The 25173-nt window shown below is 41.1% G+C and overlaps 1 protein-coding gene across 1 annotated transcript in view; it reads right to left on the bottom strand.

The window, feature by feature from the left end:
• Nucleotides 1–421: 421 nt before the first annotated feature.
• The window catches only part of sgpl1 (sphingosine-1-phosphate lyase 1), a 36037-nt gene continuing 11285 nt past the window's right edge, over nt 422–25173 (bottom strand). The window contains exons 2-14 of the mRNA XM_029753222.1: nt 20275–20440; nt 19071–19138; nt 18361–18508; nt 17871–17950; nt 17532–17660; nt 17307–17395; nt 11242–11350; nt 10416–10514; nt 10098–10244; nt 9708–9946; nt 7931–8077; nt 3934–4054; nt 422–3692 (exon numbers count right to left, since the gene is read on the bottom strand). Of these exons, the coding sequence (XP_029609082.1) occupies nt 3534–3692; nt 3934–4054; nt 7931–8077; nt 9708–9946; nt 10098–10244; nt 10416–10514; nt 11242–11350; nt 17307–17395; nt 17532–17660; nt 17871–17950; nt 18361–18508; nt 19071–19138; nt 20275–20440 (1701 nt within the window). The 3' untranslated portion in view covers nt 422–3533. The remainder of the gene's footprint in view (nt 3693–3933; nt 4055–7930; nt 8078–9707; nt 9947–10097; nt 10245–10415; nt 10515–11241; nt 11351–17306; nt 17396–17531; nt 17661–17870; nt 17951–18360; nt 18509–19070; nt 19139–20274; nt 20441–25173) is intronic.

Below are 25173 nucleotides of genomic sequence, written 5' to 3'. Positions count from 1 at the left end.
TAAACAAAATCACTCTGAGCAATTGTAGCAGTATAAATTAATATAATTTCCCACATTTGTTTGAGCATACAATATTGCTCAGTATTTCAATAATTTATTTTATTCAGTCATTATTGCTCATCTTTATCAAGCGTCAATTTCGGAACCCACAGTAAATGAAACATTCCTCTATCCCCAGCTGAGCGGATCAAGTGCTCGAAAATAAAAAGCATCAAAAAAGGTACGTAATATGACTGTAGCTCTGACTACGAACTGGGAAAAATTCCTTCACTTGTTCATTCGTCATTTTCTAAAATTATAGTGGCAACATAAACACTGCGTTTTGTTGTCAGTCTGTCTAGTCTACTTGTGCCTACCATTTGTCTCAAACTGTTTTCCTCTGTCTAATGTTTTGTAAGTGGCAAATAAAGTTGTTTGAATATGCCAGTGTGTCTTTATTAATTTGTCAAAAGAATGGCCTACAGACAAATGGGGTCAGCCTCAGAATATTTCACCCCTCCTAGAAATCACAAGATTATAAACAAGGTTTCATCAGATTGAATATATTTATCTAAAAACGACAAATGGAACAGCTGTTGTAGCATTATTGAAAATTGAATGTTGCTTAGCTTCCGGTGTGCTGAAAGTATTTTTGAATCAATTGTTATGCTTAAAAGGAGTGCAGTCAAGGCCAACAAATGCTTTCAAAAGGTGTTTCCTCTGGAATAATGAAGGATAGCAAACAATTACACAATAGTCAGGGGTGGATGTAGTGATTTAGCAGCCCCAGGCAGAGACCTGGGGTGTGCAACATTTTTTTAATGGGTTTTATACAGTATATAAAAAGATGAATAGTATTATTTTTAATTATGCCCAGCTCACGAGATAGCTGCAAACTCATGCCACTATATATATATTTTTTAAACATTTAATGATATTATTTCAATGAACACAATTACATGTACAGTATGAAAGAGAACTGGACCTTACTGAACTTGATGTTATGAAGCCAAATCCCTGAGGCTGATCGATACATAGAAATATAATCTACATTCTTTAAAAAAATCTTTATGTATCTCTATAGATCTATTCATTGGCGTTACCCAATAGCAATCGTCAATCTAACCTATGAAGGCATACAGGTAAATGCCTATTGCTGTTAAAATTATGCCCATACAACAATAACAGAAGGCATGATCTACCATACCTCCTAGAGGGCAAGGTGCTTCGTTCAGATTTTCACTGCACAATTGTAAAGTTTACAGATTCTCACTGTACAATTTACAGATTATATGGTGGGGTAATCACTAAGCAGCAATTTCTCATGTACTAATACTACCACAATCATTTGCATAAGGACATGTACATGTTTCTATTGCAATTGAATATAATCTCCTGGCTATTAAAATGTCACAAAATATTAGTGGGTGTTTCCCCATTGATGGCTCCACCGAAAAATAGAAACCACAGGATGAATCCATTGTCAGGTCTTTGACAACTGTGTGCCTTTTTGAGGGCCACCCTGTCTATTGGTTTTCATTCTTGCTATATAACCAAGCATCGGTGCTAGAAAAATCAATCAAAGAACAAACTAGAAACTGCAGGCCTCAGAGACCAGAATTGACCCACCCCCAAACTAGTGCTTGCCCTGCAGTCAAAAATAAAAACACAATGGTTGAAGATAAGAAAACAAAAATTGAAAAAAAAATGACAATTTGTGATTAATAAAATTTAAAAAAAAAAAACAGTGGTCACATAGTCAATGCTTAAGAATGATACACCAGGACTAGGCTAAAGGTCATCACATCATCATAACATTCTTCTCAGACTATTTCCCTTCTTATGACTCCAGAAAGGGAAAACATCTACGACACAGACATGGAAAGAAAACAACTGATATGTACTTAAGTTTGACTACAAACACTAACGCGAAAGCACATGGAAAATATTGAGGGGAAAGATTAAAGGTTTTTTGGGGTGGCCTACCAAGTGTACAGTAGGGGTGGTTTTTTTTTGCAAACAGTTTTATCCCAGTAGCATTGCTTCTAAGAACAGTTTATCACATGCCATAACAGTTTAGTCTGCCATGTTTAAACCTTACATATGAAAACTGAGACATGCTTTTCCTGTCTTCTTTAGCCCTATAACGATGTTACTGGGTGAACAAGCAACACAATTGCATTGAACAGAAACTGAGGTAGATAAAATTAGAAGATAAGTTGATTAATTTACTACAAGAACACATCAAAAAGGATTAAATCTGAATTGATGGAGACTTAAAACAGCCTATAAAGATGCCGAAATAAGTTGTGTTCTGTTCCTTGAGATCAATTCTAGGGTAAACCATTCGATTCAAGGCTAAACCATTGACTCAAATAGAAAGGGGTAATGAATATGTTGTCAAATCAAAGGATTGTAAGTCTCAGATTCTTAACATATTGGCGGTGCACAGTATACTAGGTAGTGTACTACAGCAGCCAGGGTTTCCTGCTGCCTGAATTATTACTGAAAGATGCAATTAGCCACAGACGGACCACAATTAGGAATACATGTATATATGCACTGTAGTACAATAAGTGGCTAGGAAGGTAATGTGTTAAATTCAAAAGGAGCTCAAGTCTTAAAAATGACTCAAGTTAGTTGTCCATAGAAATCCATGCAGATATGATTGCTTCTCTATCATTCATTACGACATTATTTATTTCACTAGAAAATGAATAATTTGTGTGTTACTTGTTGTAGATTAATCGAACAGAGACAGATTTAAAATCACTGTCGTAAGTACCTGGAACATGAGCATTGAGAAGTAAATCGTGTTTTCTGGTAGGGGGCAGTAGAGGGGTTCTCCCTGACTCACGATTGTGGTCTTGCTCTCTCCAAACATTACTTGGAGGCCAAAATGTTTTTCAATTAAAACATTTTTTTATCTAGAATATTTTCAATCACCACTTTAGAACGAGATGATTATGTGAGAGAGATATCAGGATATTGTAAACTGAAGAGTTCATAGCATCTAACTGAAACAGAAAATCTAGAGACAGAACAGACATTGAAATTACCACTTGAATAAAACCGTCATCAAGTGCTCTATAGAATTTAAAAAACGAAATTATATTACATAAAAATAAAAAAAAGTTTTATCACAAAACCATACATAACTTTATCTGAATGGTTTGAGCTGCTATTCTACATATTTTACATATGTGCTTTCACTTTCCACATATTTGATAAATGTCATGGTAGCTAAAAACAATGGCTTGTGCTTCTGAAGATATCTGGAAAAGGGTGTGTAGATAGATAAAAGGTGGGCAAGATAAGGCAACTGTTGAGTGATGCAATGGGTGGACCAGAGGTGAAGCAGGCTGGTAAGCAGGGCTGTGTTCATTAGGCACCAAACGGAAGGAAACACACTCAAACAGGGAGGGACTACTTGAACTTGTCTAACAAGAAACACTTATTTTCTTTTTCCGATGCAAAAAACATTTTACAACGCTTTCCATTGCGTGGCCTAATGAACATGACCCAGGTGTGTGTCCAAGCCACAGCCAACCTACTCAGTGGGCCTTGCCGTTGCTGTTGCCATTTATATGGGTCTTCTGGGGCTGAGATGACCTGGGCTCCTCTGTGCTGTAGAGGCAGTCCAGAAAACCGCAGGAGATCTCTGTCACCATGGATCTGTCAGGGATGGACTGGGCCATGCCATAGATTGCTCCCTAGAACATGAACATTTATGAATGTAGAGCCATGTATCCAATAAGTTTGCAAATGAAAATATAAACAAATATGTTTGCAAGTGAAGCCACTTTAGAGAACATAAAATGAGAAAACATTTATTTTTAAAGTGTGAATAATAAATCTCCAAAAACAATCCTATACAATTGATATTATCTATTAGACCATTGGTGCACTGCTGTGAAGTTTATTCCAGGTAACGGAGTCAGCATTAACACTCACCATTCCAGTGGTCTTCTCATTGGGGTTCTTCAAAATGAGAGCCACCTGCTCTTTGACCTCACTGATGAACTGTTTGGCCACACCTTCCTGTGTGTGCAGTACTGTACAACAGATATGGATGCTGCGATGGGACAGAGAGAATGTTGTTTAAAAACACAAAAGTACTTAAAACATTATTCAAAATGGTGCCTGGGTGCCTGGGCTAGGGCTGCATGATTAATCAAATTCCGATCCAAATTGCGATATTGAAATGTGCAATATCCATATCTCAAGAGGCTGTGATTTTTCTCCTTTCTTTGACACTAGACTACTGTACCTACTCCGATGAGATTCGCTAGACTCCGTTCATTCACTCTCTACATGCACAGAGGATGCTGACCAATCACAAGAGACCTCTCTCACTCTCTGCATGGCATGCAGAATTGGGCTTCTTTGAAAACAATGTCGCGGGTGAAAATGTATTGGTCGCGGGTTTGCGGATTTTTGGGCTACTTCTAAATTGCACCGCGGCCGCCATTGCATTTCTCTTAAAAAATATATATATTTCACTGTGACCTGCTACTGATGACTATCAGGCAGTGAGGCAGGCTGTTGCTGAGTGAGTGAGTGAGTGAGTGAGGAGGGAGGGGGAGGACCGGTGGGGTGTGTGTGTTGAGCACAGTCATTGGTGTTGAGAGAGCGCTGCAGCAGGCAGTCATGACAAGTGATGTGAGAACAACAAACTAATTAACTAGCTACATACTTTCCCTCATAATTCTTGTTTGCCTCGTTCGTTGTGTCCTGACCGCCTCCAGTGTTACCAATCATTACTAGAGCCAACACAGCAAATAATTGTCTAACAGCTTCAGAGAGAGACAGAGAGGATCGAACAATGTGCTTTCTTTCTGGGTATGTAGACAGGGCTCAAAATTAAGGTCGTCCCGGGACACACACAAAAAAAGGATGTCTGGGACGGTTCAGACAGACTCTGGGACAATAGATCCAAAAATCATAAAACTACTGAACATCAAAATTATATATATTATTAGAAGGGCAGCAATGCACACAGGCTATGCACAAATGAACAAAATTAAATTAGTGGGAACACACCGTTCTAAAAAGCTAACTGCACATGCGAGCGGTTTCATGAGACAGATGAAAATATCCATTAGAAATTTAGAAAGAGGGGAGATCTAAAGATGCAACAACTATCATTGGTTGCTAATATGACTAGGATTGTGTCTTCGCCTGCTGGACAATGAAAGAAAGTTGATTTGAAAACCAATAGAACAATAGAAAATGCATATTTAGGTCTGATTTTGGCTAGGCTACTTTGAAACAAGACATGCCTCAAAATGACATAAAACCTCCAGGTTTATGGTTGCCTCTACTCAGATTGCAAGGTGGGTGATGTGCGGTGTGCAACAGGCACTGGCCTTTCTCTCCGCTCGTGACCATTTGATCTGAACGAACCATGCCACTCAGTATGTCAACTGAATCAAGCCTTTAGACGTTAATGTTAACCAACATTCTAATTGTCAAACATGACTGCCGTTTAGCTTATATTGATGTAATTAAAGGTCTCAGGAAAAAAAAGGGCTACATTTTCTGGCGCCTCCCTCACATCAGCATCGATGTGGACATGTGAGGCTCTAGCCAATATGCATATAACCCAAGCTACACTTTAACATGTAGGCTAATTATTTATGTACATTTATGCAAAATATTATTCCAACGTTGGTCTTTATAGAGGCAAGGTGGTGAATTTGTGCCTCAGTTCACAGCCCCATGCATCTATATCAGTAGTAGGCTACTTTTATTAGCCTTTTAAAATCTCCGTGAATGATCTAGGTCCAATGAGTAAAACCATGTTGGGACGGTTTGAATTGCACTTTGGGACAATTCTGGGAAGGTGATGAAAAAATGTTATTCTCGAGCCCTGTGTGTAGCAAGCTAGCTAGCTAACATTGGTCAGAAAGTTTGAAGTCAGACGAGAATGGGGTGATTAACTCCATTACTGACTATCAAACTATAATAGTAGTGTTTTTTAAAATTCTTTATTACCACCCCCCCCCCCCCCCCCCCCCCCCCAAGGTAGCATTTAACTTATCTTGCAAAAACCAAGACATGAGGTCGAAGGAATTGTCTGTAGAGCTCCGAGACAGGATTGTGTCGAGGCACAGATCTGGGGAAGGGTACCAATACATTTCTCTTCCTAGAGCTGGCCACCCAGCTTTTTTAATCTTTGCTATGCTGTAATAAAGGCTTTATACTTCCCCCCCCATTCAAACAGCCTCTCTGCTATTACCTAATTAATTTAGTGTTGTTTACACTGTCCTAATTGTTTTTCTGCAGTGCGTAATATGCGGTAGGATTTGTATTGTATAACGAGCTTCACAATCATTATTTTAATTCGAGGCTCATATATAGCCTATGTATATGTATAAGCTTGAATATGTGTATGGTTGTTTTGAACTAATCATCACCTTAGAAAGCGCTGTCCATTTCAATTCATTGTTAGGCTTTTAAACAACATCCACAATGACCATGTTTGACTCCAGTTTCAACCTGTTGTTGAACTTCTTTCTTCAAATTGATCAATGACAGTGAGGTGAGTTTTAAAAGCACAATACTGTTTTGATAAGTGTTTTGATAAGTGTTTGAATTGCATTGATGTCCGAGTGGTTAGAAGGACAATAGAGCCCCTGAGTACCAGGCCATTAGTGAGTTGGGTACTCTCAACTCATGTCCTGATTGCATAAGAGGAGATTACCGTGACTCAACGGTCACGTGGAATGTAACTGAGTCATGACTCATGACTGCTGGTGTGGAGGTAATACGGTAACAGCCTTAAGCACAGTGCATATAGTTGATTTGATCAAAACACATAGGATGTGTCTATATACGGAAAAATGCACATTTAAAAAAACAACAGATGACTGACTTGGTTGACCAATATTTTTCTTTTGTCGGGGACAGCCCTAATGGAGTAAAAAGTACATACCTTTTCTTTAGGAATGTAGTGGAGTAAAGGTTGTAAAACAAAAAATATATAAATAGCAAAGTACAGATACCCCCCAAAACTAAGTAGAACTTTGAAGTATTTTTACTTAAGTAGTTTACACCACTGGAAAAAAAGTGCCCGACAGCAGCAAAGCCCCTCAGCCACCTACCTTGAACAGGCATTGATTGCCTATGCGTTTTCAAGTGTAACGTCCTACAAAAAAACATCCCGCAAACACATAGAACCCACTGAGGCTATCCCCTAGCCAAAGACATGGTTCCTATTTACACATTCCGCAAAGACAGCTCCAAGAAGATGATAAACAAGTTGGACAGGAGATACAAGAATCCTACACTGTATAACAAAAATAAGGGAAAAGTTGAAACATTTCACATTGATTTACTGAACCAGACGCCAATGTTTTGGACAGGATTCACCTTGCAATCGGTAGGCTACGTGTTCGATGTTTAAGGCACTTTTGACATTTAATAATGATTAAGCCTACTTATACATAATTATACAATCATACGCTTCCTATTCCATCGACAGCCTATGGTTAATTTAGGTTATTTATGAACGCAATGCTCAAATATGAACTCATTGTTCATGAATGAATAAGTGCTGCGCTCACAGCGCACTAAATTTTGATGACCATGTTAAACATTTACGTTTGTTAATATGTAGGTGGAATAATCCTATCTAGCCTATAACAACATTGGAAAATATTTGTTTCATTTGGTTGTGTTTTCATCCATACGATCTCATGTTAGAAGAGATGTTCTCTACCCTGACAATTGTTTTAACTATATCTGATGGAATTACCAAATTTTCACCCAAGTGTTCGCAATATCTGACCCAAAGAAATCGCAATTAGCTATTTTGTCCACATCGTGATTTTGTGTTCTGGTATTATCTCAGCATACAGTGCATAGTCAATATTCTATGAAAGGTATACATTATATTTGATAAGTATGACTGAATTTCAAAGATGTGAAAAAGTTTAGGAAAACATACCTGGATGGATACTGTAGCGTGTTGAGATTCCAACCCTTTGACGTCAGTGCGTTGGATAAACGGAAAATGTCGAAGACGTCAGAGCCTATTGCCACCACGGACACTTCAGGGTCTCCAAACACAAACACTCCGTTTATCTTACGGATTCTATCCAGAAATAAACAAAACCAACACACCTCAAATATTTATCCTATCCAAAAACATTGATATCTCAATTTGCTTACAAAGAGCTCTTAGAAACAGTGAAATCTAACAATATTCTGGGCCTGTTGTAAATAGGTTATAAGATGGTTTAGGAACCAACAGAAAGCGAATCAAATAAGCAAACCTGATGAAAAAAACCCCACTATGTTTCTGATTGGCCCTGTCCGGGGGTATCATCGGATGGGGCCACAGTGTCTTCTGATCCCTCCTGTCTCAGCCTCCAGTATTTATGCTGCAGTAGTTTATGTGTCGGGGGGCTAGGGTCAGTCTGTTACATCTGGAGTATTCTCTTGTCTTATCCGGTGTCCTGTGTGAATGTAAATATGCTCTCTCTAATTCTCTTTCTTTCTTTCTTTCTCTCGGAGGACCTGAGCCCTAGGACTACCTGGCATGATGACTCCTTGCTGTCCCCAGTCCACCTGGCCATGCTGCTGCTCCAGTTTCAACTGTTCTGCCTGCGGCTACGGAACCCTGACCTGTTCACCGGACGTGCTTGTTGCACCCTCGACAATTACTATGATTATTATTATTTGACCATGCTGGTCATTTACGAACATTTTAACATCTTGACTATGTTCTGTTATAATATCCACCCGGCACAGCCAGAAGAGGACTGGCCACCCCTCATAGCCTGGTTCCTCTCTAGGTTTCTTCCTAGGTTTTTGGCCTTTCTCAGGAGTTTTTCCTAGGGAGTTTTTCCCAGCCACCGTGCTTCTTTCACATGCATTGCTTGCTGTTTGGGGTTTTAGGCTGGGTTTCTGTACAGCACTTTGAGATTTCAGCTGATGTACGAAGGGCTATATAAATAAATTTGATTTGATTTGATTTGATTTGATTGTACCTATAATAGTTTCGCTTTACCACATATCCAAATCTGGTTAAAACCTCCACAGGATCGGTGTCCCGACCTCGGGAAGGTTGAGTTAACGTAGGCTAATGCGATTAGCAAGAGGTTGTAAGTAACAAAAATTTCCCAGGACATAGACACCTAAAATTGTCAAAAAGCTTAAATTCTTGTTAATCTAACTGCACTGTCCAATTTACAGTAGCTATTACAGTGAAAGAATACCATGCTATTGTTTGAGGAGAGTGCACAGCTATGAACTTGAAAATGTATTAATAAACCAATTAGGCACATTTGGGCAGTTTTGATACAAAATGATGAACAGAAAGGCAATGGTTCATTGGATCAGTATAAACTTTGCACTTACAGTTCTGCCATCTAGTGGCCAAAATCTAAATTGCGCCTGGGATGGAATAATACGTTATGGCCTTTCTCTTGCATTTCAAAGATGATAGTACAAAAAAACACAAAAAAAACATGTTTTTGTCTTTGTATTATCTTTAACCAGATCTAATGTGTTATATTCTCCTACATTCATTTCACATTTCCCCAAAATTCAAAGTGTTTCCATTCAAATGGTATCAAGAATATGCATATCCTTGCTTCAGGTCCTAAGCTAAGGGCAGTTAGATTAGGGTATGTCATTATAGGCGATCCTTAAGAGGTTTTTAACAGAGAAAGCCGAAAATCAAGGCCGATAATGACTACAGTAAAAGATGGGTCTCTTACTCTGTCTTGATAGTTCGTGCAGTGTCAATGATCTTCTTAGTAGTCTTTATGTAGCCATCCTCTCCCATGTACATCATGGTGGCCCAGCACGCTGCGATGATACCGCCTGGCCGAGAACCTGCCACTGATGGGGACGCATAGATGCCCCCCTGCCAGTCTGGAGCCACAAAGTACTGGTAATGCCTGTACTTTTTGTCACTATACAGGATCACTGATGAACCTTTGGGGGCGAAGCCGTACTGGAGTAGAGGTAGATCAAAAAACTCTAAAATTAGTCAACACAACAACCAAAAAACGAGATGTTTATGGAACAATGAGCATCTTATGACTGAAAAGCAAGATGGAGAAAATGTTAGGTAAGACTGTCTGGGATCCACACCCTGTTCTTACCTTGTGTGTGTCTGCAGAGATGCTGGTCACACCCTTTACCCTGAAGTCAAAGGGAGCCAGTGGGTAATTGGCTTTGTCCATGAAAACTATTAGAAACCCTCCCAAACAAGCATCCACATGCAGAGGGAGGTTGTACTTTACAGCCAGCTGAAAAACACGTGTGATGGATTAGGTAATTTCAGGTAAAGTACTATGCAACAACATTGTTACAGGGTTACTACACGGGTACACAAGCAACTTAATGTAAGAATGACCCGTTTTTAAAATACATTTTCCCATGACTTAGATGACAAGTAGATAACAAATGAGACGCTTTACCTTTCCTACTTCCTCAATAGGATCAATGATTCCATGGGGGAACTGGGGTGCGGAGCATACAAGCATGGCTGTGTTCTTGTTGATGGCTCTCCTCATAGCCTATACAAAACAACTAGGAGTTATCAGGAGTTAAAAGGTGTCGTGATATTGCTTTAAGACAAATGATTATGGCGATGATAAGTCTCATCCACCCTCACTAAGAACCAGTCATTCTAATGTCATTGTTGCCACCATGTTTTTTGTAGGCTCGGGACGACACCAGTATTGTGATAGGAAAGAGGAAACAAAACGCAAAGCAGATTAAACTTCTTTTAGGGCTGTTTTCCTATTTTGGAAACAAACATCATTACGTTGTTATCCAGAGTCACATTTATTTATTTTTCCAAGCTATATCACACAATATTTTAGGTTTGCAGGTTTTTAAAAGACCAAAAGAGTTCAGTCTGCTTCGTGTTTCCATATCTGCCATGGAAAAAATATTGAGATGCAAAGAATTAGGGCTGTGACGATAACTGTAACTATTGTCATGTCTGAAATTGTAATCTTAAACAGTCCAAACAGAGGAAGAGTTCCCCAGTCAGTCACGGCAGTGACAGTCATTAGTTAAAGTAGTGTCACGTTGCAAGACATCACACCGTATTCTTGTTACCTAAAGTAGGCTGGGGTCAAGGCTACAGTTACAATTGGGAATTTGTAAACCAACAAACCTACATTTACTCTGACCTTTTGTGTATGCAGACCTTTTGTTTATTGAGCACGGACTGACTTTCCAGTCAAGTTATTATTTAGACTAACCATTAGTATAGGAACAAATAAATATTTGCACCTTAACATCCACTTTCAAGGTCTTCTTGTCCAGGGGGATATGAACAAGCTTCATTCCAAAGTAGTTAGCTGCTTTGTCAAAGGCTGCATGGACACTGACTGGTGCAATACTGCAAAATTAGGGGAGGAAATACGGCACAAATTATTCCCTGTACCAGATAAAATGCATTTCACAGGTCATATAACCATTATATACAGCCATAATTACCAACTTTGAGACAGCAAACATTTCAAGCATGCAAATCAAGCTTGTTCTGAGACCATATCAAATGTTATTAGTCACATGAGCCGAATACAACAGGTGTAGTAGACCTTACAGTGAAAAGCTTAGTAACGAGCCCCTCTTCAACATTGCGTTTTTAAAAAATGTAAGATAAGAATAAGAGATAAAAGTAATTAAAGATCAGCAGTGAAATAACAATAACGAGACTATACAGTTGAAGTCAGAAGGTTACATACACTTAGGTTGGAGTCATTAAAACTTGTTTTTCAACCACTCCACAAATGTCTTGTTAACGAACTATAGTTTTGGCAAGTCGGTTAGCACATCTACTTTGTGCATGACACGTAATTTTTCCAACAATTCATTACAGACAGATTATTCCACTGTATCACAATTCTAGTGGGTCAGAAGTTTACATACACTAAGTTGACTTCCAAATGGACAATGACCCCAAGCATACTTCCAAAGTTGTGGCAAAATGGCTTAAGGACAACAAAGTCAAGGTATTGGAGTGGCCATCACAAAGCCCTGACCTCAATATATAGAAAATGTGTGGGCAGAACTGAAAAAGCGTGTGCGAGCAAGGAGGCCTACAAACCTGACTCAGTTACACCAGCGCTGTCAGGACGAATGGGCCAAAATTCACCTAACTTATTGTGGGAAGCTTGTGGAAGGCGACCCAAAACATTTGACCCAAGTTAAACAATTTAAAGGCAATGCTACCAAATACTAATTGAGTGAATGTAAACTTCTGACCCACTGGGACTGTGATGAAAAAATAAAAGCTGAAATAAATCATTCTCTCTATGATTATTCTGACATTTCACATTCTTAAAGTAAAGTGGTGATCCTAACTGACCTAAAACAGGGAATCTTTACTAAGATTAAATGTCAGGAATTGTGAAAAACTGAGTTTAAATGTATTTGGCTAAGGTGTACGTAAACTTCCGACTTCAACTGTATACAGGGGGGGGGTACTGATACAGAGTCAATGTGCGGGGGGCACCGGTTATTTGAGGTAATATGTACATGTAGGTAGAGTTATTAAAGTGACTATGCATAGATAACAACAGAGAGTAGCAGTGGTGTAAAGAGGGTGTGAGGGGGCACTGCAAATAGGGTAGCCATTTGAGTAGATGTTCAGGAGTCTTATGGCTTGGGGGTAGAAGCTGTTTAGAAGCCTCTTGGACCTAGACTTGGCACTCCGGTACCGCTTGCCGTGCGGTAGCAGAGAGAACAGTCTATGACTAGGGTGGCTAGAGTCTTTAACAATTTTTAGGGCCTTCCTCTGACACCGCCTAGTATAGAGGTCCTGGATGGCAGGAAGCTTGGCCCCAGTGTTGTACTGGCCCGTTCGTACTACCCTCTGTAGTGGCTTGCGGTCGGAGGCCGAGCACTTGCCATACCAGGCAGAGATGCAACCAGTCAGGATGCTCTTGATGGTGCAACTGTAGAACCTTTTGAGGATCTGAGGACCCATGCAAAATCTTTTCAGTCTCATGAGGGGGAATAGGTTTTGTCTTGGTGTGCCTGTCTTTCGTGTGCTTGGACCATGTTAGTTTGTTGGTGATGTGGACACCAAGGAACGTGAAGCTCTCAACCTGATCCACTGCAGCCCCGTCGATGAGAATAGGGGCATTCACGGTCCTCTTTTTCCTGTAGTCCACAATCATCTCCTTTGTCTTGTTCACGTTGAGGGAGAGGTTGTTGTCCTGGCACCACAGGGCCAGGTCTCTGACCTCCTCCCTATAGGCTGTCTCATCGTTGTCGGTCTAACACTATCGCATCATCTGCAAACTTAATGATGGTGTTGGAGTTGTGCCTGGCCAGGCAGTCATGAGCGAACAGGGAGTACATGAGCAGACTGAGCACGCACCCCTGAGGGGCCCCTGTGTTGAGGATCAGTGTAGCGGATGTGTTGTTACCTACCCTTACCACCTGGGAGCGGCCCATCAGGAAGTCCAGGATCCAGTTGCAGAGGGAGGTGTTTAGTCCCAGGGACCTTAGCTTAGTGATGAGCTTTGAGGGCACTATGGTGTTGAACGCTGAGCTGTAGTCAATGAATAGCATTCTCACATAGGTGTTCCTTTTGTCCAGGTGAGAAAGGAAGGTGTGGAGTGCAATGGAGATTGCATCATCTGTGGATCTGTTGGGGCGGTATGCAAATTGGAGTGGGTCTAGGGTTTCTGGGAGGATGGTGTTGATATGAGCCATGACCAGCCTTTCAAAGCACTTCATGGCTACAGACGTGAGTGCTATGGGTCGGTAGTCGTTTAGGCAGGGACTATGGTGGTCTGCTTAAAACATGTTGGTATTACAGACTCGGACAGGGAGAAGTTGAAAATATCAGTGAAGACACTTGCCAGTTGGTCAGCGCATGCTCACAGTACACGTCCTGGTAATCCGTCTGGCCCTGCGGTCCTTGTGAATGTTGACCTGTTTAAATGTTTTCCTCATATTGGCTGCGTAGAGCGTGATCACACAGTCTTCCGGAAGAGCTGGTGATCTCATGCATGTTACAGTGTTATTTGCCTCGAAGCGAGCATAGAAGTAGTTTAGCTTTTCTGGTAGGCTCGTGTCACTGAGCAGCTCTCGGCTGTGCTTCCCTTTGTATTCTGTAATGTTTTGCAAGCCCTGCCACATCCGACGAGAGTCAGAGCCGGTGTAGTACGATTTGATCTTAGTCCTGTATTGACGCTTTGCCTGTTTGATGGTTCGTCGGAGGGCATAGCGGGATTTCTTATAAGCTTCCGGGTTAGAGTCCAGCTCCTTGAAAGCGGCAGCTCAAGCCTTTAGCTCAGTGCGGATGCTGCCCGTAATCCATGGCTTCTGGTTGGGGTATGTACGTACAGTAACTGTTGGGACGACATCAATCATCGCACTTAAATCAAATCAGATTTTATTTGTCACATACACATGGTTAGCAGATGTTAATACGAGTGAAGTGAAATGCTTGTGCTTCTAGTTCCGACAGTGCAGTAATATCTAACAAGTAATCTAACAATTTCACAACAACTACCTTATACACACAAGTGTAAAGGGATGAATAAGAATATGTACATATAAATATATGGATGAGCGATGGCCTGCGGCATAGGCAAGATGCAGTAGATGGTATAGAGTACAGTATATACATATGAGATGAGTAATGTAGGGTATGTAATCATTATTAAAAGTGCCATTGTTTAAAGTGACTAGTGATACAGAGGGGTGCTCCCTCTGCTGTTTCCTGAAGTCCACGATCATCTACTTTGTTTTAATGATGTTGAGTGAGAGGTTATTTTCCTGACACCACACTCTGAGGGCCCTCACCTCCTCATCGTTGTTGGTAATCAAGCCTACCACTGTAGTGTCGTCTGCAAACTTGACGATTGATTTGGAGGCGTGCATGGCCACGCAGTCATGGGTCAACAGGGAGTACAGGAGAGGGCTGAGAACGCACACTTGTCGGGCCACAGTGTTGAGGATCAACAGGGTGGAGATTTTGTTTCCTACCTTCACCACCTGGGGGCGGCTCATCAGAAAGTCCAGGACCCAGGTGCACAGGGCGGGGTCGAGACCCAGGGTCTCGAGCTTAATGACGAGTTTGGAGGGTACTATGGTGTTAAATGCTGAGATGTAGTCAATGAACAGCATTCTTACATAGGTATTCCTCTTGTCCAGATGGGTTAGGGCAGTGTGATTGCGTCGTCTGCGGACCTATTGGGGCGGTAGGCAAATTGGAGTGGGTCTAGAGTATCAGGTAGGGAGTGGGTCTAGAGTATAAGGAGAGGTGATATGATCCTTGACTAGTCTCTCAACGCATTTCATGATGACAGAAGTGAGTGCTATGGGGCGATAGTTGTTTAGCTCAGTTAACTTAGATTTCTTGGGGACAGGAACAATGGTGGCCCTCTTGAAACATGTGGGCACAGCAGACTGGGATAGGGATTGATTGAATATGTCCGTAAACACACCAGCCAGCTGGTCTGCGCATGCTCTGAGGACACGGCTGTGATTATAATCGAAAATAATTCTCTTGGTTGATAATGCGGTCGGCATTTGATTGTAAGGAATTCTAGGTCAGGTGAACAAAAGGACTTGAGTTCCTGTATGTTGTTATGATCACACCATGAGTTGAATCATAAGGCATACACCCCCGCCCTTCTTCTTACCAGAGAGATGTTTCTTTCTGTCGGTGCGATGCGTGAAGAAACCGGGTGGCTGTACCAACTCTGATAACATATCCTGAGTGAGCAATGTTTCTGTGAAACAGAGAATGTTACAATCTCTGATGTCTCTCTGAAAGGCAACCCTGGCTCGAATATCGTCTAACTTGTTGTCAAGAGACCGGACATTGGCGAGTAGTATACTCGGGAGCAATGAGCCCGTCTACAGAGCCTGACCAGAAGACCGCTCCGTCTGCCCCTTCTGTGGCGCCGTTGTTTTGGGTCGCCTACTGGGATCAGATCCATTGTCCTGAATGGTGGTTCGAAAAGAGGATCCGCTGCGGGAAAGTCGTATTCCTGGTCGTAGGTAAGTTGACGTTGCTCTTATATCCAATAGTTATTCACGGCTGTATGTAATAATACTTAAGATTTCCTGGGGTAACAATGTAAGAAATAATACATAATACTTATTGATGAAGCCAATGAGTGATGGTGTACTCCTCAATGCCATCGGAGGAATCCCGGAACATACTCCAGTCTGTGCTAGCAAAACAGTCCTGTAGCTTAGCATCTGCTTCCTCTGACCACTTTTTTATTGATCTAGTCACTGATGCTTCCTGCTTTAATTTTAGCTTGTAAGCAGAAATCAGGAGGATAGAATTGTGGTCAGATTTGCCAAATGGAGGGCGAGGGAGAGCTTTGTATGCGTTTCTGTGTGTGGAGTATAGGTGGTCCAGAGTTCTTTTTCCTCTGGATGCACATTTAACATGCTGATAGAAATTTGGTAAAACGGATTTAAGTTTCCCTGCATTAAATTCCCCGGCTACTAGGAGTGGCACCATTCGGTGAGCGTTTTCTTGTTTGCTTATGGCGGAATACAGCTCATTCAAAGCTGTCTTAGTGCCAGCCTCTGACTGTGGTGGTATGTAAACAGCTACAAACTCTCCCGGTAGGTAGTGTGGTCTACAGCTTATCATGAGATACTCTACCTCAGGCGAACAATAGCTCGAGACTTTCTTAGATATCGTGCACCAGCTGTTGTTTACAAAAATACATAGACCGCCGCCCCTTGTCTTACCAGACACCGCTGTTTAATCCTGCCGGTACATCGTATAACCAGCCAGCTGTATGTTGATAGTGTCGTCGTTCAGCCACAATTCCGTGAAGCATAAGATGTTACAGTTTTTAATGTCCAAATGGTAGTTTAGCCTTCCGCGTAACTCGTCGATTTTATTGTCGAAAGATTGCACGTTTGCTAGCAGAATGGAGGGAAGTGGGGGTTTATTCGATCGCCTTCAAATTCTCAGAAGGCAGCCCAACCTTCGCCCCCTCTTTCTCCGCCTCCTCTTCACGCAGATTACGGGGATCGGGGCCTGTTCCCGAGGAAGCAGTGTATCCTTCGCATCGGACTCGTCAGAGTTGTGAAAGGAAAAAGAGGTTTCTGCTAGTCCGTGGTGAGTAATCACCGTCCTGATGTCTAAAAGTTATTTTCAGTCTTAAGAGATGGAACGGTAGCGGCAACATTATGTACAAAATAAGTTAAAAAATAAGTTACAAACAACGCAAATAAATTAACAAAAAAAACTATTGGCTGGGGGCACGTAAAACGTCTGCCATCCTCTCCAGCGCCATTTTACCCATCTGGTGTGCCAAGAATAAAAATAATCTGGGGCTATATTTTGACAGTGAACTTACATTTCAGGATGTTTCACACCCCGCTCATAGGCCATGTCTCTGTACGCCTTGCATGCCATCAATATGCTTTCAGTTCCTCCGGAGGTGACCTGGACAAAGCAGAAACAGCAGCAGCAATCAGTGTTCAAAATATGCTGGTGCATACGTTTTGATTATTCTCTTGAAAAGAACACTTCCCAAACCCTAGATCAGTGAGTCTTGTAGGAGTACTGAAGGTAAACTCACTGTGCCACAAGAGTTGGGCCCACCGTTGAAGAGGGTACACGCCATTCTCACAATCTCTGCCTCCATCTTCCTCACACCAGGAAAGATGTCTGGGTGAAGTGGGTTGCTCCATGCAAAGTCTCCATACACCTAGCAACAAAAGGAAGAATATAAAAAGGGAATCACTAGGCGATAATATTTGTCATATAAACAAGGATAAATAAGGGATATTCAGACTGTAGTATGAGCTTTAAATAAAAAAATGTATTTCTCAAAATACTACACACAGATGTTAACTTGATTGTTCATTCAAAGAATTCAAGACAAAACAAAGACTGTTGTTTTGTGGACTAGACATACCTTCACCAAAAGTTTGGTAAGTGTCTGATCTCCCCAGTACACTGCGCCTGAAACTCGTCCTTTCTCCCAATCCACGTCATCTGTGAAGAGCAGACAACAGCAATACCTCAGGAAATGACTACCGTATAGATTATAATTTCACAACTTTCCCTACAAATAAAACCAATGCTAAAAACACCCTGTGCAGCAGGCACACTTGTCAAAACATTTGTCACATTTATTTTGCCACAAGTAGCCAATACAAAAAGGCACATAGGTAATTTGCTCCTTAATAAGCCATTATATTATGCCATTACAATGTATTATATTATTTCTCCTCAAAAACGCAGTCTAGAACATACCAAAGCATCTTACACAGCATTTGGTTTTCTAGGATATAGTCAATACAATATATATTGGGCAGTAAGTCAACAGCCCCATATGGCTACAAAGACAAAATGTAGAAATATACGCTCCAGAAAGTGCTCTGGGACAACTCTCAGCCACGTACTCAGTGTTTGATACTCTCTGATCCTGTCTAGAACTTGAACTTGGGTAAGCCCTTGTTCAGGCAGCTGTTTAGTGTAGCTCATGCCCTCCTTCAGTGTGCAAAGACTGAGAGACATGTCAGCCAGGGCCTTTTTCAGCTGGGTCTGGATCTGTTACAAAGAGACACTGAGTTAGTTACATTACACACATCACTGCTCAAACAACACAAACCATTTTCCAAGGAGCAGTGGCATCGAGGAGAATGTTTAGGCTACAACACTCTGGCGTTCACAACTTATCTAAAAGTGTTCTCGGAAATATTGGAAATATATGAAAGCAATCAAAACTAGCTAGTTGTGAAAGTATAGGTGATAGCCCAGATCTTCCTGGCATGCTATCAAAATATGTTTGTGGCTAGACAGCACTCAACTTATTTTGCATAACTTATATTATGTAAAGTTAGATGTAACCATCGGATTAAAGTGTAGCCTATTCACACTCTTCAGTTAAATCCAAATATGGTTTTAGTCATTCTGTAATGACCAACAGTAACCCAACATTATCACAAGTCCATGATTATTATCACAAGTCTATGAAACTGTGTCAAAGGTCCCCCCCCCCCCTCCCGCATGCCGACACTCAAGTCATCAGTGAGTGACTCATACCACGCCAGACAAGGAAGAGTCAGAGCACATTTGTGGAATACAGGAACAATAACCGCTTGAAACTTACTGTCGCGCCAACAAAGGGTATTTTTCTGATGAGTCGAAAGCACTGCTTCTTGAGTCGGGATGTCAGGGCTATTAAGCGACAAAGAAAGAGGCGATTGTGTTGAAATAATGGTCGTTGAGCAGCACAGTACAAAACCACAAGCTGAATTCAATGGGGAAGTTTTATATTAATAATACAGCTGCTTGGAAAGGGCAGACAATTCAAAAAAGACCAACAGCTGGCATACAAGCTAATACTGGAACACAGTTTCCTGCCAACATTCCTGCCAAATTAGATTTTGTGTACAGCAAGTTACTGCCATCAACAACAAAAAACAAATCGTAATTTCCACTGATTTGGAATAGAAATATCATTGATCTGTAGTATTCTAGAAAATGCACAAACATCAGTGAGAACACTAACATGTCTGAACATGGTTACGTCACTTGTAATAACTGTAAAACAGCTGGAAAATGTACAAAGAGAGAAACTGAAGTGTGGAACAAGAACAAAAACAGCAACTGCAAGTTCAAACATATTTCAAATTATTGGCCAGCAACAGAGTGATGTAACTGATCTGAGATGCACCAAAATTGTTTTGTCAGCTGATCATTGCTCACAATTATATCAGGAAAAAGTATTCAAGTCCATACAGGAATTGAGATTAAGGGTTGCCATTTTGCCTGGGGCAAGTGACCTGAGCAGTTGCCCCATTGGGCAGGTAATTTATTTGAACTGACAACAACCAAAATACAAAGAATTACAGTAGTCTGGACTCTCTGGTTCCTCCACTGTGTGTAGGTGAAAATAGCTACTAAACATTTTGGGGCAAGTGATCATAATCTTCGGGCAACCCCAAAATACTCCTGACTTGCCCAATGGGTGCGTGCCTTTCAGACCTTAATGTCAATCCCTGCCATACTTCGGTTCCAACCCTAGGTGCTTTAATGCTGACACCTACCCTGCATCTCAATTCTTTACCGTTCTACCAGTCTGCACATTGGATTGACGTAAGCATGAGCTAGAGAGAGTATTACATCACTCCTTTCCTTTTAAATCCACGAGGGGAAGTGAATAATTGCACACTCATTCAGACGGGTAAAGAATCATGAAGCAGCATGTCTGATTAAACCAAAAACCACTTTCCATAATGTAGAACACCCATGCATCACGTTTTCCATGCATACGATACACACATGCTTTATTCCATAATCGGAAAACATACTTTCTTGCTGAAACAAGAAGCCTTTGACCCAGACTGCTCCTAGGGTAGATATGAGAGTAGCTCCAATGATCTGCCATGGTTCCAGCTCCTCGCAGTTGGTGTTCACAAGCCGCCTGCCTTCCTCCAGGTAGAGCAATAGCATCTCCTTGTACACCTCCAAGGCACTCTAGGAACATAGAGAGATGACATTGTTAATTTCCAATTGTAGATCCGTCTGTACTGCTATGCAACGTGTAAGGATTTTGGGGGGGATCCTGGGGACTACATGCACAAACTCAGCAAAAAAAGAAACGTCTTCTCACTGTCAACTGCGTTTATTTTCAGCAAACTTAACATGTGTAAATATTTGTATGACTATAAGATTCAACAGACATAAACTGAACAAGTTCCACAGACATCTGACTAACAGAAATGGAATAATGTGTCCCTGAACAAAGGGGGGGGTCAAAATCAAAAGTAACAGTCAGTATCGGGTGTGGCCACCAGCTGCATTAAGTACTGCAGTGCATCTTCTCCTCGTGGACTGCACCAGATTTGCCAGTTAAAGCATGTGAGATGTTACCCCACTCTTCCACCAAGGCACCTGCAAGTTCCCGGACATTTCTGGGGGGAATGGCCCTAGCCATCACCCTCCGATCCAACAGGTCCCAAACGTGCTAAATGGGATCGAGATCCGGGCTCTTTGCTGGCCATGGCAGAACACTGACATTCTTGTCTTGCAGGAAATCACACAGAGAACGAGCAGTATGGCTGGTAGCATTGTCATGCTGGAGGGTCATGTCAGGATAAGCCTGCAGGAAGGGTACCACACGAGGGAGGAGGATGTCTTCCCTGTAACGCACAGCATTGAGATTCCCTGCAATGACAACAAGCTCAGTCCAATGATGCTGTGACACACCGCCCCAGACCATGACGGACCCTCCACCTCCAAATCAATCCCGCTCCAGAGTAGAGGCTCATTCCTTCGACAATAAACGCGAATCCGACCATCACCCCTGGTGAGACAAAACCGCGACTCGTCAGTGAAGAGCAATTTAACCGCAAAAGTAATTTTTATGTTATATTTAACATTTTGGAACCAAATTAGGTCCACTAATGCCTGAAATGATTAACAAAGCTGTTCACTTGTGAGAGATGCGAAGACAGCACAAATGTTGCTTTTATTAAAAAAAAGGTAAGGATGCCACCCAGTGTTCTCATAATCACCCCCTATCTTTGATAAACACAGAAATTAAACTGATTTCCAAAATGTTGTCATCCCATCTTGAGACTTACTTATTTGTCCTTTGCTATTTTTATTATCCATGAACCCCTGGCCCAGGCAACTATTCAATTGAAAGAAATAACACCAATTTGCCAAAAATCTACTTATCACTTCATCTCATTATACGCGGACGATATTTTACTATATCTAGACAACTTATCTTAAATCGCTCCCAAACACATTGAAGATCATAGATTAATTTTGTAACTTGAGATGAAGCTGAATTTATCGAACCAAATCAACCTTACTGACTCTCAAGACCCCAATGGAGGACTGCATCTCTACTAATGGAATCCCAAACGTTTCCGATTTAAAATATTTGGTAGTAGATATACAGTTGAAGTCGGAAGTTTACATACACTTAGGTTGGAATCATGAAAACTCGTTTTTTCAACCACTCCACAAATTTCTTGTTAACCTGTTGGGGCTAGGGGGCAGTATTTGCACGGCCGGATAAAAAACATACCCGATTTAAACTGGTTACTACTCTTGCCCAGAAACGTGAATATGCATATAATTAGTAGATTTGGATAGAAAACCCTCTAAAGTTTCTAAAACTGTTTGAATGGTGTCTGTGAGTATAACATAACTCATATGGCAGGCCAAAACCTGAGAAGATTCCATACAGGAAGTGCCCTGTCTGACAATTTGTTCTCCTTCTGTGGCATCTCTATCGAAAATACAGCATCTCTGCTGTAACGTGACATTTTCTAAGGCTTCCATTGGCTCTCAGAAGGTGCCAGAAAGTGGAATGACGTCTCTCCTGTCTCTGGGCGAAAAACAGCAGGAGATTTTGTGAGTGGTCAGGCTGAGAACAGTGACACTGGAGATGCGCGTTCATGAGAATTCTAAATTTTTTTCTTTCAGCCTTTGAATAAATACAACGTCGCCCGGTTGGAATATTATCGCTATTTTACGAGAAAAATAGCATAAAAAATGATTTTAAACAGCGTTTGACATGCTTCGAAGTAAGGTAATGGAATATTTTTACATTTTTTGTCACGAAATGTGCTCGCGCGTCACCCTTCGTATACTGACCTGAACACACGAACAAAACGGAGGTATTTGAATAGAACTATGGATTATTTGGAACCAAAACAACGTTTGTTGTTGAAGTAGAAGTCCTGGGAGTGCATTTTGACGAAGAACAGCAAAGGTAATCCAATTTTTCTTATAGTAAATCTGAGTTTGGTGAGGGCCAAACTTGGTGGGTGTCAAATTAGCTAGCCGTGATGGCCGGGCTATGTACTCAGAATATTGCAAAAAGCTATTTTAAAATCGGACATAGTGATTGCATAAAGGAGTTCTGTATCTATAATTCTTAAAATAATTATGTATTTTGTGAACGTTAATCGTGAGTAATTTAGTAAATTCACCGGAAGTTTGCGGTGGGTATGCTAGTTCTGAACATCACATGCTAATGTAAAAAGCTGTTTTTTGATGTAAATATGAACTTGATTGAACAAAACATGCATGTATTGTATAACATAATGTCCTAGGAGTGTCATCTGATGAAGATCATCAAAGGTTAGTGCTGCATTTAGCTGTGGTTTTGGTTTTTGTGACATATATGCTTGCTTTGAAAATGGCTGTGTGATTATTTTTGGCAGGGTACTCTCCTGACATAATCTAATGTTTTGCTTTCGCTGTAAAGCCTTTTTGAAATCGGACAATGTGGTTAGATTAACGAGAGTCTTGTCTTTAAAATGGTGTAAAATAGTCATATGTTTGAGAAATTGAAGTTATAGCATTTTCTAGGTATTTGTATTTCGCGCCATGCGATTCCACTGGCTGTTGACTAGGTGGGACGTTTGCCGAGGGAGGTTAACAAACTATAGTTTTGGCAAGTCGGTTAGGACATCTACTTTGTGCATGACACAAGTCCTTTTTCCAACAGTTGTTTACAGATAATTTCACTTATAATTCACTGTAACACAATTCCAGTAGGTCAGAAGTTTACATACACCAAGTTGACTCTGCCTTTAAACAGCTTGGAAAATTCCAGAAAATGTCATAGCTTTAGAAGCTTCTGATAGGCTAATTGACATCATTTGAGTCAATTGGAGGTGTACCTCTGGATGTATTTCCTAGCCTACCTTCAAACTCAGTGCCTCTTTGCTTGACATCATGGGAAAACCAAAATAAATCAGCCAAGAAAAACTAAACTGTAGACCTCCACAAGTCTGGTTCATACTTGGGAGCACGGTAACATGTTCATCTGTACAAACAATAGTACGCAAGTATAAACACCATGGGACCATGCAGCCGTCATACCGCTCAGGAAGGAGATGTGTTCGGTCTCCTAGAGATGAATGTACTGTGGTGCGAAAAGTGCAAATCAATCCCAGAACAACAGCAAAGGACATTGTGAAGATGCTGGAGGAAACTGGTACAAAAGTATCTATATCCACAGTAAAACAAGTCCTATATCGACATAACCTGAAAGGCCGCTCAGCAAGGAAGAAGCCACTGCTCCAAAACCGCCATAAAAAAGCCAGACTACGGTTTGCAACTGCACATGTGGACAAAGATCATACTTTTTGGAGAAATGTACTCTGGTCTGATGAAACAAAAATAGAACTGTTTGGCCATTGACCATCGTTATGTTTGGAGGAAAAAGGGGGAGGCTTGCAAGCCAAAGAAGACCATCCCAACCGTGAAGCACGGGGGTGGCAGCATCATGTTGTGGGGGTGTTTTGCTGTAGGAGGGACTGGTGCACTTCACAAAATAGATGGCATCATGAGGCAGGAAAATTATGTGGATATCTTGAAGCAACATCTCAAGACATCGGTCAGGAAGTTCAAGCTTGGTCGCAAATGGGTCTTCCAAATGGACAATGACCCCAAGCATACTTCCAAAGTTGTGGCAAAATGGCTTAAGGACAACAAAGTCAAGGTATTGGAGTGGCCATCACAAAGCCCTAACCTCAATCCTATAAAATATTTGTGGGCAGAACTGAAAAAGCGTGTGCGAGCAAGGAGGCCTACAAACCTGACTCCGTTACACCAGCTCTGTCCGAAGGAATTCACCCAACTTATTGTGGGAAGCTTGTGGAAGGCTACCCTAAACGTTTGACCCAAGTTAAACAATTTAAAGGCAATACTACCAAATACTAATTGAGTGTATGTAAACTTCTGACCCACTGGGACTGTGATGAAAAAATAAAAGCTGAACTAAATCATTCTCTCTACTATTATTCTGACATTTCACATTCTTAAAATAAAGTGGTGATCCTAACTGACCTAAGACAGAGAATTTTTATTAGGATTAAATGTCATGAATTGTGAAAACTGAGTTTAAATGTATTTGGCTAAGGTGTACGTAAACTTCCGACTTCAACTGTATATTGTACCTGTAACCCCCCATCAAATAAAGGACAAAAATAGATATACTGAACAAAAATATAAAACGTGTTGGTCCCATGTTTCACGAGCTGAAGTAAATAATATAAATAATCCCAGAAATGTTCCATATGCACAACTGCTTATTTCTCTCAAATTTTGTGCACAAATCATTTGTTTGGGGTGGCAGGTAGCCTAGTGGTTAGAGCGTTGGGCCAGTAACCGAAAGGTTGCTAGATCGAATCCCCGAGCTGACAAGGTAAAAATCTGTTGTTCTGCACCTGAACAACGCA

This window comes from Salmo trutta, chromosome 5, assembly GCF_901001165.1.
Source record: "Salmo trutta chromosome 5, fSalTru1.1, whole genome shotgun sequence".
NCBI classification, from domain to species: Eukaryota; Metazoa; Chordata; class Actinopteri; order Salmoniformes; family Salmonidae; genus Salmo; species Salmo trutta.
This window is presented reverse-complemented; position numbering and strand designations above follow the sequence as displayed.